This window comes from Salmo trutta, chromosome 15, assembly GCF_901001165.1.
Source record: "Salmo trutta chromosome 15, fSalTru1.1, whole genome shotgun sequence".
In the NCBI taxonomy this organism is placed as follows: Eukaryota; Metazoa; Chordata; class Actinopteri; order Salmoniformes; family Salmonidae; genus Salmo; species Salmo trutta.
Genome location: NC_042971.1, coordinates 39983755 through 39999356, shown reverse-complemented (window position 1 = coordinate 39999356; position 15602 = coordinate 39983755). Strand labels below are relative to the sequence as shown.

Here is a 15602-nt window from a genome sequence, read left to right as displayed (position 1 = left end):
ATCCATAATATTATGTACATTTGTCATTTCGGTGAACTATCTCTTTACTGCATAGCTACAGCGGGCAATTATTCAAACATAGATGATACAATTTCCATCAGAGCATATTTTATATGTCTAATCCCTGTTCCTATATCATATTATTGTTTAGACATATATTTATATGTCTATGTATGTCTCTGTTTCTCTATGTAAAGTGGATGTAGTAATGTATATACTGCAGTAGGATCCTAACGTTAATGTAACGCTGCCTGTTTGCTACACTACACTGCTGTTACCAGGGAGGGTGCTTCCAAAGCAGTTTCTTAGCAACCTTCAAATATGTCCTAGCTTCTCCTGATTTCACTAATTAGTTAATGCCCATTCAGGAGAGTGTAAAATATTGCATGAACAGTGCACCACCACTACTACACATCCCAATGGTTTTATTAAGCTGGGTTGTTATCTCTAGCGCAGTGCTTTAACAGAAACCACTTATTCTGTCATATTTTTTATATTGAGTTGTATTCACAACAATAGATTAGTGTCTGATGTTGATTGTAGCTAGCCAATCATGTTTCTGTTAATCCTTCTCAGAAATTGAATTGAAAACAGATGTACGATTAGTGTTATTGATGTGTTCAAACAATATCCAAAAACTGAATCTGAATTGTTCCCAATATGTTTGCACATTTAATATTATTAGTAGATTATTTTGCAATCCAATTAATGATTCTTACAATATTGACTGCCAGAATACATCTTATGTGTTCCACTACAACTCTAGTATTCACTTTTTCCTAAACCAAAAAAAGACTTTTAGATTCTCACTCCACCTCCCTAACACTTGGTCTCTCTCTGTATGATAGTGTTCAGGGAGCCGTACACGGTGCGTGTGGCAGACCAGCGCTCCATGCGGGGCAACGTGGCCGTGTTCAAGTGCCTCATTCCCACCGCCGTGCAGGAGTACGTCAGCGTGGTGTCCTGGGAGAGAGACACTGTCTCCATCGTCCCAGGTAGGACATCATGGGGCAGAGAGGGGTTGGGGGGGCTGGGGGGGGCTGGGGGGAGCAGGAAAGGGCTGGGTAAAGGGTAGTGTTATTATTTGTCTAGGTAATGAAGTCCCATCTGTAAGGGTTTTGTGTGAGTTTGTGAATAAATGTGTCCATATGGCTGCTATTTACAATGCATTCAAAACAAAAGCAAGGGTGAAGCAAGATGCAGTTGTTGTTGTTTTTGAGTGTGTGTGTGTGTGTGTGTATGCACGTGTCCTCCTGTATGTTTTGGAGTCATGATGATGATGATGATGATGATAATGATGTGCATCTCCTGACCTAACTCTAACTCCTGTCTGCTGTCTGTCTGCTCACTGTTCTGAATCACTGATTCTTCCTCCTGCAACTCTCTCCATCATTTCTCCCTCTCTTCATCTTTCTCTCTCTTCATCTTTCTCTCTCTTCATCTTTCTCTCTCTTCATCTTTCTCTCTCCCTCTTCTTTTTTTTATTGGTTATTTTTTTATACCCCTTTTTCGCCCCAGTTTTGTGCTATCCAGTTGGTAGTTACAGTCTTGTCCCATCGCTGCAACTCCCGTACGGACTTGGGAGAGGCGAAGGTCGAGAGCCGTGCGTCCTCTGAAACACAACCCAGCCAAGCCGCACTGCTTCTTTACACAATGCCCGCTTAACCTGGAAGCCAGCCAAACCAATGTGTCGGAGGAAACACCATGCACCTGGCGACCGTGTCAGCATGCATTGCGCCCGGCCCGCCACAGGAGTCGCTAGTGCGCGATGGGACAAGAACATCTCTGCCGGCCAAACCCTCCCCTAACCCAGCAGACGCTGGGCCAGTTGTGCGCCATGGGTCTCCCGGTCACGGCCGGCTACGACAGAGCCTGGACTCTAACCAGGATCTCTAGTGGCACAGCTAGCACTGCGATGCAGTGCCTTAGACCACTGCACCACTCGGGAGGCCCCTCTCCCTACTCTCTCTCTCCTCTCTTTCCTCCATCCCTTTCTCTCTCGAGCTCCATTGCTCTCTTCCTACATATTCCCCCTTTTGACCTTTTGACCTCTCTCCACCTTCACCACTCCCTCCCAAACCTTGTGTCTCTAGCCAACTATCTTTATTTATCTGTCCCCCGGTCTAAACTGATTGACTCCATTGTTTGTTCATTTCTATTTCTTCCCTTCTGTATCGTTATCCTAATTTAGATCCATTGCATCTTTTCCTGACATGCCAACAGGCCTTTGACCTTTTTACAACTTCTACAGTTTGTCTCCTGTACTTTGCTCTCTATTGTGTACATTTCTACATTCTCCCTGGATCCCTCCCTGTCCCACATTCATCTTCATTAACCTCATTCGAGTGTGTGTGTGTTTGTGTGTGTGTGTGTGTGTGTGTGTGCGTGCACACGCACATTTTAGTGTGTTTATTTGTTGTTTTTGTTAAATGTACAGTACCAGTCAAAGGTTTGGACACCTACTCAAGGGTTTTTCTTTATTTTTACTATTTTCTACATTGTTGAATAACAGTAAAGACATCAAAACTATGAAATAACACATATGGAATCATGTAGTAACCAAAAAAGTGTTAAACAAATCAAAAATATATTTTAGATTTTAGATTCTTCGAAGTAGCCACCCTTTGCCTTGAACTCTGTGAAGCATTTATTTGGGCTGCAATCTGAGGTGCAGTAAACTCTAAGGAACTTAACCTCTGCAGCAGCGGTAACTCTGGGTCTTCCTTTCCTGTGGCGGTCCTCATGAGAGCCAGTTTCATCATAGCGCTTGATGGTTTTTGCGACTGCACTTGAAGAAGTTCTTGAAATTTTCCGTATTGACTGACCTTCATGTCTTAAAGTAATGATGGACTGTTGTTTTTTCTTTGCTTATTTGAGCTGTTCTTGCCATAATATGGACTTGGTATTTTACCAAATAGGGCTATCTTCTGTATACCACCCCTATCTTGTCATAACACAACTGATTGGCACAAACACATTAGGAAGGAAATAAATTCCACAAATTTATTTTTAACAAGGCACACCTGGTAATTGAAATGCATTCCAGGTGACTACCTCATGAAGCTGGTTGAGCGAATGCCAATAGTGTGCAAAGCTGTCATCAAGGCAAAGGATGGCTACTTTGAAGAATCTCAAATATAAAATATATTTTGATTTGTTTAACACTTTTTTGGTTACTACATTATTCCATATGTGTTATTTCATAGTTTTGATGTCTTCACTATTATTCTACAATGAAGAAAATAGTACAAATAAAGTAAAAACCCTGGAATGAGTAGGTGTGTCCAAACTTTTGACTGGTACTGTATATATAGTTGTCTATATTTGTGTGTTTAGGGGAAGTTATTAAATTAATAGTGTACATGTGTTAAATATCCTTAGTTATCATGGATAATACAACAGATAACAATAAACATCTCCAATGCTGTGAAGTGAAACTCTTTACAATAACAAAGTGGAAGGTGGAGAGGGAGAGAACAGAGAGGAGAGAAAGAGGCAAAGAAAGAGAAGCAAGGAGGGTAGTGGGGCAAGAACAGCCTCAGGACCTGGCAGATGGCGTTCTATATACATGCATAACACACACACACACATGCACACACGCACGCACGCACGCACGCGCGCACACACACACACACACACACACACACACTGTGCAAATGAATGTTTGGTGTATGTTTGAGACGCATTGTGCTTATATCAGTTACGTGGAGCTTTGACAGACTACCTGGCATTTTATATAATCGTTCACCTTTTATGTATTTCTTATCAGTCTGGTTTTACTGTATCTATTTCTATTTCCTGTAATATATTTAAGTGATAATGCCCATGAAGACGGTATTTGGAGGATATATTGGCACGGGTGTTGTTAAGCCCGAGATGAAGTCACACATAAACACTGGCTTCGAGGGCATTATCCTTTTTACCAACATATTCAAAGAATGATTGACATATTTTCATTAAAAATGTTATTTTGATGAATTTATTCATACTATTTCATTCTTCCACAAGATATAGTCCACACAGATCTAGGGTTGCTACTCAAGCCGGCTGGTCATTTGTTCTATCGGTTCGGTTTCCAGATGGTCTTGACCCAGTTGTTCGTTCTAAATGTTCTATTGCCATACTGGCTGGCAACGTTCTTATCCCTTGCTAGCTAGCTAGCTAACTAAGGTTAACTTACAGTCATGTCAAACAGTGCAGCCAGAATAACAACAAAGTAGCTGCATTTGCGTTTGTTTAAGCGGTTTTCTAGTGACATTTATTTGGATTCATCCATAACAATGAGCTAATGATGCACGATTTCGCCTGACATAGAACATGTGCTCACCCGTCAGTACACTGTTGTTTAGAGGAGCTAGCCAACAACACAGCTAACACAATCACTTCAAACTGAAGCTGGAAAGACTCTAAACTAGATGCACTTCATTTAGTTTGACCTGTTTTCTCTTGATAGTTCTTTGTATATATCCATAAAAATTATGCTGATTCATGATTTCGACTGGCTGAGAAAAGCTGCCTGCCTGTCTGTGTCATCCCAACTCCCGAAACGTTCATTACTATGGGACAACTGGAAATCAAATTTGAATATTGAAACAATGTTGCAAATGTCGGAAAAACAGACAGCAAGGTTTATACAAATCTCTGCTGTTGAAAAAACTAAATGTTAGTCTAAAAGAAGTGTGAGATAATGTCTAGGTGCTTTTTATAATGGACATCAAGTTCATAAATTGCCTGGCTGGGCTGACGAGACAGTGGATTGCGTAGTCAGATGGAATAGAGTAAACAGGTATTTTAACGTCATAGATTTAGCCGGTGGTAACTTGTGGAATAGACACCGGCTGGAATGCGGTTTTAACTAATCAGAATTCAGGATTAGACCCACCCGTTGTATAATGCATATTACACAACATTTGAGTGTGATTCCATGTACAGTTTGTATATTGGTTGTAGTGAGTGTTTGTTGTTATGTTGTTATTGCTGTACTGTGGCTATACTGTGGCTGTACTGTGGCTGTACTGTGGCTGTACTGTACTGTTATGTGGCTGTACTGTACTGTTATGTGGCTGTACTGTACTGTTATGTGGCTGTACTGTGGCTGTACTGTACTGTTATGTGGCTGTACTGTACTGTGGCTATACTGTGGCTGTACTGTACTGTTATGTGGCTGTACTGTGGCTGTACTGTACTGTTATGTGGCTGTACTGTGGCTGTACTGTACTGTTATGTGGCTGTACTGTACTGTGGCTGTACTGTACTGTTATGTGGCTGTACTGTGGCTGTACTGTACTGTTATGTGGCTGTACTGTACTGTTATGTGGCTGTGGCTGTACTGTACTGTACTGTACTGTATTGTACTGTGGCTGTACTGTACTGTATTGTACTGTGACTGTACTGTACTGTGTGTAATTAGTGTAATTAGTGTGGATATCAGATGGTGAACATGGTGAGCTGCTCACTGAAATGAGCATTCAACATTCCTCTACACTGAACAGCACAGTTAAATACACCACACACCACAGTTAAATACACCACACACCACAGTTAAATACACCACACACCACAGTTAAATACACCACACACCACAGTTAAATACACCACACACCAGTTAAATACACCACACCACAGTTAAATACACCACACACACCAGTTAAATACACCACACACACCAGTTAAATACACCACACACCACAGTTAAATACACCACACACCAGTTAAATACACCACACCACAGTTAAATACACCACACACACCAGTTAAATACACCACACACCACAGTTAAATACACCACACACCACAGTTAAATACACCACACCACAGTTAAATACACCACACACACCAGCTAAATACACCACACACACCACAGTTAAATACACCACAGTTAAATACACCACACACCAGTTAAATACACCACACCACAGTTAAATACACCACACACCAGTTAAATACACCACACACCAGTTAAATACACCACACACCAGTTAAATACACCACAGACCAGTTAAATACACCACACACCAGTTAAATACACCACACACCAGTTAAATACACCACACCACAGTTAAATACACCACACACCAGTTAAATACACCACACACCAGTTAAAAACACCACACACCAGTTAAATACACCACAGTGCAGCACAGTCAAATAAACTAAGTAATACACTAAATAGCACAGTATACAATATACAGTATTGTACACAGCAGCACAGTATGCATTATACACAATACAGAGGTCAGTGCAATACAGTTAAATGCACTAGAAAGCACAGAACAAACACTATGCAGTTGTTCTTCTAGCCCAGCACTAACACAAATGATTCACGCCTAATTAACTAATCATCAAGCCCCTTATTATCTGAATCAGGTGTGTAAGTGCTGGGCTGGGACAAAAATTTGCACCCTCCTGTGACCACATGCGGGACCAGGATTGAACATAATTGCACTCCAGGACAGCATTGTTTAACCTTGACCCAGGACCACCCCAATCAACAAAGGAGACAATGACCTAATCATAATAACAGCACAGCAATCTAGTAATCTCTCTCTGTGCAATGTGGCATCGCTCTGAAACACACCACATCTGCCATACCAATCTATAATCTGCCCAGAGCGGTATACAATCTGAGCAACGCAATCTCTCCCACTCACACACTCACGCAAACACATAAACACATACACACTTCCAGCCACACAAACATACATATATAGCTAGCACACATAAACACAAGCACACTTTGAATGATTGGGGAATACTGAGAAACATGCATGGCTAGCTTGATTATATAAAGGCTCAGATGGGTCAGTGAACTCTGATGTCCTATTGAATGACAGCCCTGCTCCTGTTCAGCCATAAGCTGTCCCCTCATTCAGCCAATCAGCTATCTGCTCACCTCTCTATTTCAGACCCTCTTACCTGCCTGCTCTGTCCATTCCATGACCTGCTCACTTTCTCCATCTCTTTCTCACTGTCTATCCATCCTCTCTCTTTCTCTACCATAGACAGATCAGAGAGGAGACAATAAGAGGGAGAGAACCCAAGTCTAAAGACTGCTCAGATAGGCCTAATGAAGACAGGGAGATTGAAATTGATTTTGTGTGTGTAAGCTAACACACTATCTGGCTATCTGAGCACAGCCCAGTAATTGGATGGTCATTGTAAACAATGGCAGGCGTCTTTCTCCGGAGAGTGTGTGTGTGTTAGTGTGTGTTAGTGTGTGTTAGTGTGTGTTAGTGTATGTGATGGACCTAAAGAAGATGTATGTTGGTCTATTTGCGGTTGTGTGTTTGAGCTGGTTGTACCTGAAGGACAGCCAGGATAAATCCTGTGTTAGGAATTGAGTTATCATTATGAAAATGGGTTGTATTTTCTATCCGTATTTAATATGTAAACTGTTTCAGATGACAAAATCAATTTCCCTGAATATATTTCAAACTGACTTTGTTCATAAAATGGTTTAATATGGTTTATGGTCATGGTGTGTGGGTGGAGCCAGTTACTGTAAGGTGTGTGCTAGGAGATATTTCCAAAAAGGTAGTCCTTAATTCTTTCATTTGGCATCAATAATTCCACTTCCAAACAAAACACCTCTCCCTCTCTCTTTCCCTGTTTCTCTTTCCCTCTCTTTCTCCTCCCCTCTCTTCATATCAGGTAATTTAACATAGGGCTGCCTGATTGCTTTTAGCATTAATATTCTAATAAGGCTTGTGTATAAATTAGTAATGCAATCCAGCAACCAGCCTACCTCACCCCTCTCTTTTCCCCCCCCTCTCTCTCTCTCTCTCTCTCTCTCTACTCTCTCTCTCTCTCTCTCTACTCTCTCTCTCTGTTGCTCTCCGATGAAAATATAAAGTGATGGTGGCATTTGATGCATTGGGAATTAAAACTGATTAGATGAGGGAGATCATGGAAAGGAGGGAAGGGGGAAGAACAGGTGAGAGAGGAGGTGAGAAACCACACAGGAGAGTAGGTTAGGAAAAGCCAGGAAGGAACAGATGCTGTAGGGGAAGGAGGGATAGAGAGTAGAAAGAAGAATGAAGAAGGATAATGAGTGTGTGTGTGTCGCCTGGCCCACTTTACTGTCCGGCCAGGACAGCGGGGGGGTTAGAGGGGGTGGGGCAGACTGACCTATTTAGCCCCCCCCCCCACCACCACCACACATCTCATGCCATCCCGTCCCTTGTCGCCAACTCCATCGGACGCATGAGAGCCTGTGATACGCTAATCACTTAGTTAGATGAGTGAGACGATGGAGAAGGGGCATGGATAGAGGAGGGAAGAGATGGGAGCTAGATAGAGAGAGAGAGGGGAGTGGGGTTGAGAATAAAGAGAGACACAGAGAGATCTTTGCATGCAGATTGAGCCGGTCTCTCTTTCCCAACAGAAAGCTAATGAGTGTGTCTGATGAATAGAGGCAGCGGCAACAGATGGCTACGGCCACATGGTGGCCCAGGGATGATGCCCAGCGCCTCCACCTAGCCCACCTGGCTCACACATTAACCCCTCTACTGCATTGTACCATCATACCTCACTGCAGCACAACCTTACAGCTGACAGTGGACATCATCTAGGTTGTTGTCATACACAAATACCTCTAATTATGATACCGGGATATTCATTATGGTCCCTAGAGATTTGTATGTGTTTTCAACATCTTCGACTCAAAAAAAGAGTATCAGTTAGCTAGATATCCCCCTAGCATATTCTGTTCATTATTACAAACACTTAGAAATGATGAAGATATGTGCATCAATATATCCTCTTCCTGCTTCTCATTCTAAAGATTATGTCTCTGCAGCTCTGTTGATGTGAGGTCAGGGAGATGGTACTGTACATGTATCTAATTGCCTGTTGGTTGACTTGTGAATTGGCTATATAGTCTGACTGTAGTGGGACCTGGGCCTAGCTGGTCCTGTTGACTGTAGTGGGACCTGGGCCTAGCTGGTCCTGTTGACTGTAGTGGGACCTGGGCCTAGCTGGTCCTGTTGACTGTAGTGGGACCTGGGCCTAGCTGGTCCTGTTGACTGTAGTGGGACCTGGGCCTAGCTGGTCCTGTTGACTGTAGTGGGACCTGGGCCTAGCTGGTCCTGTTGACTGTAGTGGGACCTGGGCCTAGCTGGTCCTGTTGACTGTAGTGGGACCTGGGCCTAGCTGGTCCTGTTGACTGTAGTGGGACCTGGGCCTAGCTGGTCCTGTTGACTGTAGTGGGACCTGGGACTAGCTGGTCCTGTTGACTGTAGTGGGACCTGGGACTAGCTGGCCCTGTTGACTGTAATGGGACCTGGAACTAGCTGGCCCTGCTGACTGTAGTGGGACCTGGGACTAGCTGGCCCTGTTGACTGTAATGGGACCTGGGACTAGCTGGCCCTGTTGATGGTAGTGGGACCTGGGCCTAGCTGACCCTGTTGACAGTAGTGGGACCTGGGCCTAGCTGGTCCTGTTGACGGTAGTGGGACCTGGGCCTAGCTGGTCCTGTTGACGGTAGTGGGACCTGGGCCTAGCTGGTCCTGTTGACTGTAGTGGGACCTGGGCCTAGCTGGCCCTGTTGACTGTAGTGGGACCTGGGACTAGCTGGCCCTGTTGACTGTAATGGGACCTGGGACTAGCTGTCCCTGCTGACTGTAGTGGGACCTGGGCCTAGCTGGCCCTGTTGACTGTAGTGGGACCTGGGACTAGCTGGCCCTGTTGACTGTAGTGGGACCTGGGACTAGCTGGCCCTGTTGACTGTAATGGGACTTGGGCCTAGCTGGCCCTGTTGATGGTAGTGGGACCTGGGCCTTTCTGGCTCTGTTGATGGTAGTGGGACCTGGGCCTAGCTGTTCCTGTTGACTGTAGTGGGACCTGGGCCTAGCTGGCCATGTTGACTGTAGTGGGACCTGGGCCTAGCTGGCCATGTTGATGGTAGTGGGACCTGGGCCTAGCTGGCCATGATGACGGTAGTGGGACCTGGGCCTAGCTGGCCCTGATGACTGTAGTGGTACCTGGGCCTAGCTGGCCATGTTGATGGTAGTGGGACCTGGGCCTAGCTGGCCCTGTTGATGGTAGTGGGACCTGGGCCTAGCTGGCCCTGATGACTGTAGTGGTACCTGGGCCTAGCTGGCCCTGTTGACTGTAGTGGGACCTGGGCCTAGCTGGCCCTGTTGATGGTAGTGGGACCTGGGCCTAGCTGGCCCTGTTGACTGTAATGGGACCTGGGCCTAGCTGGCCCTGTTGATGGTAGTGGGACCTGGGCCTAGCTGGTCCTGTTGACTGTAGTGGGACCTGGGCCTAGCTGGCCATGTTGACTGTAGTGGGACCTGGGCCTAGCTGGCCATGTTGATGGTAGTGGGACCTGGGCCTAGCTGGCCATGATGACGGTAGTGGGACCTGGGCCTAGCTGGCCCTGATGACTGTAGTGGTACCTGGGACTAGCTGGCCCTGTTGACTGTAGTGGTGCCTGGGCCTAGCTGGCCCTGTTGACGGTAGTGGGACCTGGGCCTAGCTGGTCCTGTTGACTGTAGTGGGACCTGGGACTAGCTGGCCCTGTTGACTGTAGTGGGACCTGGGACTAGCTGGCCCTGTTGACTGTAATGGGACTTGGGCCTAGCTGGCCCTGTTGATGGTAGTGGGACCTGGGCCTAGCTGGCCCTGTTGATGGTAGTGGGACCTGGGCCTAGCTGTTCCTGTTGACTGTAGTGGGACCTGGGCCTAGCTGGCCATGTTGATGGTAGTGGGACCTGGGCCTAGCTGGCCATGATGACGGTAGTGGGACCTGGGCCTAGCTGGCCCTGATGACTGTAGTGGTACCTGGGCCTAGCTGGCCATGTTGATGGTAGTGGGACCTGGGCCTAGCTGGCCCTGTTGATGGTAGTGGGACCTGGGCCTAGCTGGCCCTGATGACTGTAGTGGTACCTGGGCCTAGCTGGCCCTGTTGACTGTAGTGGGACCTGGGCCTAGCTGGCCCTGTTGATGGTAGTGGGACCTGGGCCTAGCTGGCCCTGTTGACTGTAATGGGACCTGGGCCTAGCTGGCCCTGTTGATGGTAGTGGGACATGGGCCTAGCTGGTCCTGTTGACTGTAGTGGGACTTGGGCCTAGCTGGCCATGTTGACTGTAGTGGGACCTGGGCCTAGCTGGCCATGTTGATGGTAGTGGGACCTGGGCCTAGCTGGCCATGATGACGGTAGTGGGACCTGGGCCTAGCTGGCCCTGATGACTGTAGTGGTACCTGGGACTAGCTGGCCCTGTTGACTGTAGTGGTGCCTGGGCCTAGCTGGCCCTGTTGACGGTAGTGGGACCTGGGCCTAGCTGGTCCTGTTGACTGTAGTGGGACCTGGGACTAGCTGGCCCTGTTGACTGTAGTGGGACCTGGGACTAGCTGGCCCTGTTGACTGTAATGGGACTTGGGCCTAGCTGGCCCTGTTGATGGTAGTGGGACCTGGGCCTAGCTGGCCCTGTTGATGGTAGTGGGACCTGGGCCTAGCTGTTCCTGTTGACTGTAGTGAGACCTGGGCCTAGCTGGCCATGTTGATGGTAGTGGGACCTGGGCCTAGCTGGCCCTGTTGATGGTAGTGGGACCTGGGCCTAGCTGGCCCTGATGACTGTAGTGGGACCTGGGCCTAGCTGGCCCTGTTGACTGTAGTGGGACCTGGGCCTAGCTGGCCCTGTTGATGGTAGTGGGACCTGGGCCTAGCTGGCCCTGTTGACTGTAATGGGACCTGGGCCTAGCTGGCCCTGTTGATGGTAGTGGGACCTGGGCCTAGCTGGTCCTGTTGACTGTAGTGGGACCTGGGCCTTGCTGGCCATGTTGACTGTAGTGGGACCTGGGTCTAGCTGGCCATGTTGATGGTAGTGGGACCATGGCCTAGCTGGCCATGATGACGGTAGTGGGACCTGGGCCTAGCTGGCCCTGATGACTGTAGTGGTACCTGGGCCTAGCTGGCCCTGTTGACTGTAGTGGTACCTGGGCCTAGCTGGCCCTGTTGACGGTAGTGGGACCTGGGCCTAGCTCGCCCTGATGACTGTAGTGGTACCTGGTCCTAGCTGGCCCTGTTGATGGTAGTGGGACCTGGGCCTAGCTGACCCTGTTGACAGTAGTGGGACCTGGGCCTAGCTGGTCCTGTTGACGGTAGTGGGACCTGGGCCTAGCTGGCCCTGTTGACGGTAGTGGGACCTGGGCCTAGCTGGTCTTGTTGACTGTAGTGGGACCTGGGCCTAGCTGGCCCTGTTGACTGTAGTGGGACCTGGGCCTAGCTGGCCCTGTTGACTGTAGTGGGACCTGGGCCTAGCTGGTCCTGTTGACTGTAGTGGGACCTGGGCCTAGCTGGCCCTGTTGACTGTAGTGGGACCTGGGCCTAGCTGGTCCTGTTGACTGTAGTGGGACCTGGGACTAGCTGACCCTGTTGACTGTAATGGGACCTGGGACTAGCTGGCCCTGCTGACTGTAGTGGGACCTGGGCCTAGCTGGTCCTGTTGACTGTAGTGGGACCTGGGACTAGCTGGCCCTGTTGACTGTAGTGGGACCTGGGCCTAGCTGGTCCTGTTGACTGTAGTGGGACCTGGGCCTAGCTGGTCCTGTTGACTGTAGTGGGTCCTGGGCCTAGCTGGTCCTGTTGACTGTAGTGGGACCTGGGACTAGCTGGCCCTGTTGACTGTAATGGGACCTGGAACTAGCTGGCCCTGTTGACGGTAGTGGGACCTGGGCCTAGCTGGCCCTGCTGACTGTAGTGGGACCTGGGCCTAGCTGGCCATGTTGACTGTAGTGGGACCTGGGCCTAGCTGGCCATGTTGATGGTAGTGGGACCTGGGCCTAGCTGGCCATGATGACGGTAGTGGGACCTGGGCCTAGCTGGCCCTGATGACTGTAGTGGTACCTGGGACTAGCTGGCCCTGTTGACTGTAGTGGTGCCTGGGCCTAGCTGGCCCTGTTGACGGTAGTGGGACCTGGGCCTAGCTGGTCCTGTTGACTGTAGTGGGACCTGGGACTAGCTGGCCCTGTTGACTGTAGTGGGACCTGGGACTAGCTGGCCCTGTTGACTGTAATGGGACTTGGGCCTAGCTGGCCCTGTTGATGGTAGTGGGACCTGGGCCTAGCTGGCCCTGTTGATGGTAGTGGGACCTGGGCCTAGCTGTTCCTGTTGACTGTAGTGGGACCTGGGCCTAGCTGGCCATGTTGATGGTAGTGGGACCTGGGCCTAGCTGGCCATGATGACGGTAGTGGGACCTGGGCCTAGCTGGCCCTGATGACTGTAGTGGTACCTGGGCCTAGCTGGCCATGTTGATGGTAGTGGGACCTGGGCCTAGCTGGCCCTGTTGATGGTAGTGGGACCTGGGCCTAGCTGCCCTGATGACTGTAGTGGTACCTGGGCCTAGCTGGCCCTGTTGACTGTAGTGGGACCTGGGCCTAGCTGGCCCTGTTGATGGTAGTGGGACCTGGGCCTAGCTGGCCCTGTTGACTGTAATGGGACCTGGGCCTAGCTGGCCCTGTTGATGGTAGTGGGACATGGGCCTAGCTGGTCCTGTTGACTGTAGTGGGACTTGGGCCTAGCTGGCCATGTTGACTGTAGTGGGACCTGGGCCTAGCTGGCCATGTTGATGGTAGTGGGACCTGGGCCTAGCTGGCCATGATGACGGTAGTGGGACCTGGGCCTAGCTGGCCCTGATGACTGTAGTGGTACCTGGGACTAGCTGGCCCTGTTGACTGTAGTGGTGCCTGGGCCTAGCTGGCCCTGTTGACGGTAGTGGGACCTGGGCCTAGCTGGTCCTGTTGACTGTAGTGGGACCTGGGACTAGCTGGCCCTGTTGACTGTAGTGGGACCTGGGACTAGCTGGCCCTGTTGACTGTAATGGGACTTGGGCCTAGCTGGCCCTGTTGATGGTAGTGGGACCTGGGCCTAGCTGGCCCTGTTGATGGTAGTGGGACCTGGGCCTAGCTGTTCCTGTTGACTGTAGTGGGACCTGGGCCTAGCTGGCCATGTTGATGGTAGTGGGACCTGGGCCTAGCTGGCCCTGTTGATGGTAGTGGGACCTGGGCCTAGCTGGCCCTGATGACTGTAGTGGGACCTGGGCCTAGCTGGCCCTGTTGACTGTAGTGGGACCTGGGCCTAGCTGGCCCTGTTGATGGTAGTGGGACCTGGGCCTAGCTGGCCCTGTTGACTGTAATGGGACCTGGGCCTAGCTGGCCCTGTTGATGGTAGTGGGACCTGGGCCTAGCTGGTCCTGTTGACTGTAGTGGGACCTGGGCCTTGCTGGCCATGTTGACTGTAGTGGGACCTGGGTCTAGCTGGCCATGTTGATGGTAGTGGGACCATGGCCTAGCTGGCCATGATGACGGTAGTGGGACCTGGGCCTAGCTGGCCCTGATGACTGTAGTGGTACCTGGGCCTAGCTGGCCCTGTTGACTGTAGTGGTACCTGGGCCTAGCTGGCCCTGTTGACGGTAGTGGGACCTGGGCCTAGCTCGCCCTGATGACTGTAGTGGTACCTGGTCCTAGCTGGCCCTGTTGATGGTAGTGGGACCTGGGCCTAGCTGACCCTGTTGACAGTAGTGGGACCTGGGCCTAGCTGGTCCTGTTGACGGTAGTGGGACCTGGGCCTAGCTGGCCCTGTTGACGGTAGTGGGACCTGGGCCTAGCTGGTCTTGTTGACTGTAGTGGGACCTGGGCCTAGCTGGCCCTGTTGACTGTAGTGGGACCTGGGCCTAGCTGGCCCTGTTGACTGTAGTGGGACCTGGGCCTAGCTGGTCCTGTTGACTGTAGTGGGACCTGGGCCTAGCTGGCCCTGTTGACTGTAGTGGGACCTGGGCCTAGCTGGTCCTGTTGACTGTAGTGGGACCTGGGACTAGCTGACCCTGTTGACTGTAATGGGACCTGGGACTAGCTGGCCCTGCTGACTGTAGTGGGACCTGGGCCTAGCTGGTCCTGTTGACTGTAGTGGGACCTGGGACTAGCTGGCCCTGTTGACTGTAGTGGGACCTGGGCCTAGCTGGTCCTGTTGACTGTAGTGGGACCTGGGCCTAGCTGGTCCTGTTGACTGTAGTGGGTCCTGGGCCTAGCTGGTCCTGTTGACTGTAGTGGGACCTGGGACTAGCTGGCCCTGTTGACTGTAATGGGACCTGGAACTAGCTGGCCCTGTTGACGGTAGTGGGACCTGGGCCTAGCTGGCCCTGCTGACTGTAGTGGGACCTGGGACTAGCTGGCCCTGTTGACTGTAATGGGACCTGGGACTAGCTGGCCCTCCTGACTGTAGTGGGACCTGGGCCTAGCTGGTCCTGTTGACTATAGTGGGACCTGGGCCTAGCTGGTCCTGTTGACTGTAGTGGGACCTGGGCCTAGCTGGCCCTGTTGACTGTAGTGGGACCTGGGCCTAGCTGGCCCTGTTGACTGTAGTGGGACCTGGGCCTAGCTGGCCCTGTTGACTGTAGTGGGACCTGGGCCTAGCTGGTCCTGTTGACTGTAGTGGGACCTGGGACTAGCTGACCCTGTTGACTGTAATGGGACCTGGGACTAGCTGGCCCTGCTGACTGTAGTGGGACCTGGGCCTAGCTGGTCCTGTTGACTGTAGTGGGACCTGGGACTAGCTGGCCCTGTTGACTGTAGTGGGACCTGGGACTAGCTGGCCCTGTTGA

At 50.0% G+C, this 15602-nt stretch overlaps 1 protein-coding gene across 8 annotated transcripts in view; it reads left to right on the top strand.

Moving 5' to 3' along the window:
* The window catches only part of LOC115149016 (Down syndrome cell adhesion molecule-like protein 1 homolog), a 92790-nt gene that overhangs the window by 21771 nt on the left and 55417 nt on the right, over positions 1-15602 (top strand). For all 8 annotated transcript variants that reach the window (XM_029691469.1, XM_029691465.1, XM_029691466.1 and 5 more), the window contains exon 3: positions 849-995. In XM_029691469.1, coding sequence (XP_029547329.1) covers positions 849-995 — 147 coding nt within the window. The remainder of the gene's footprint in view (positions 1-848; positions 996-15602) is intronic.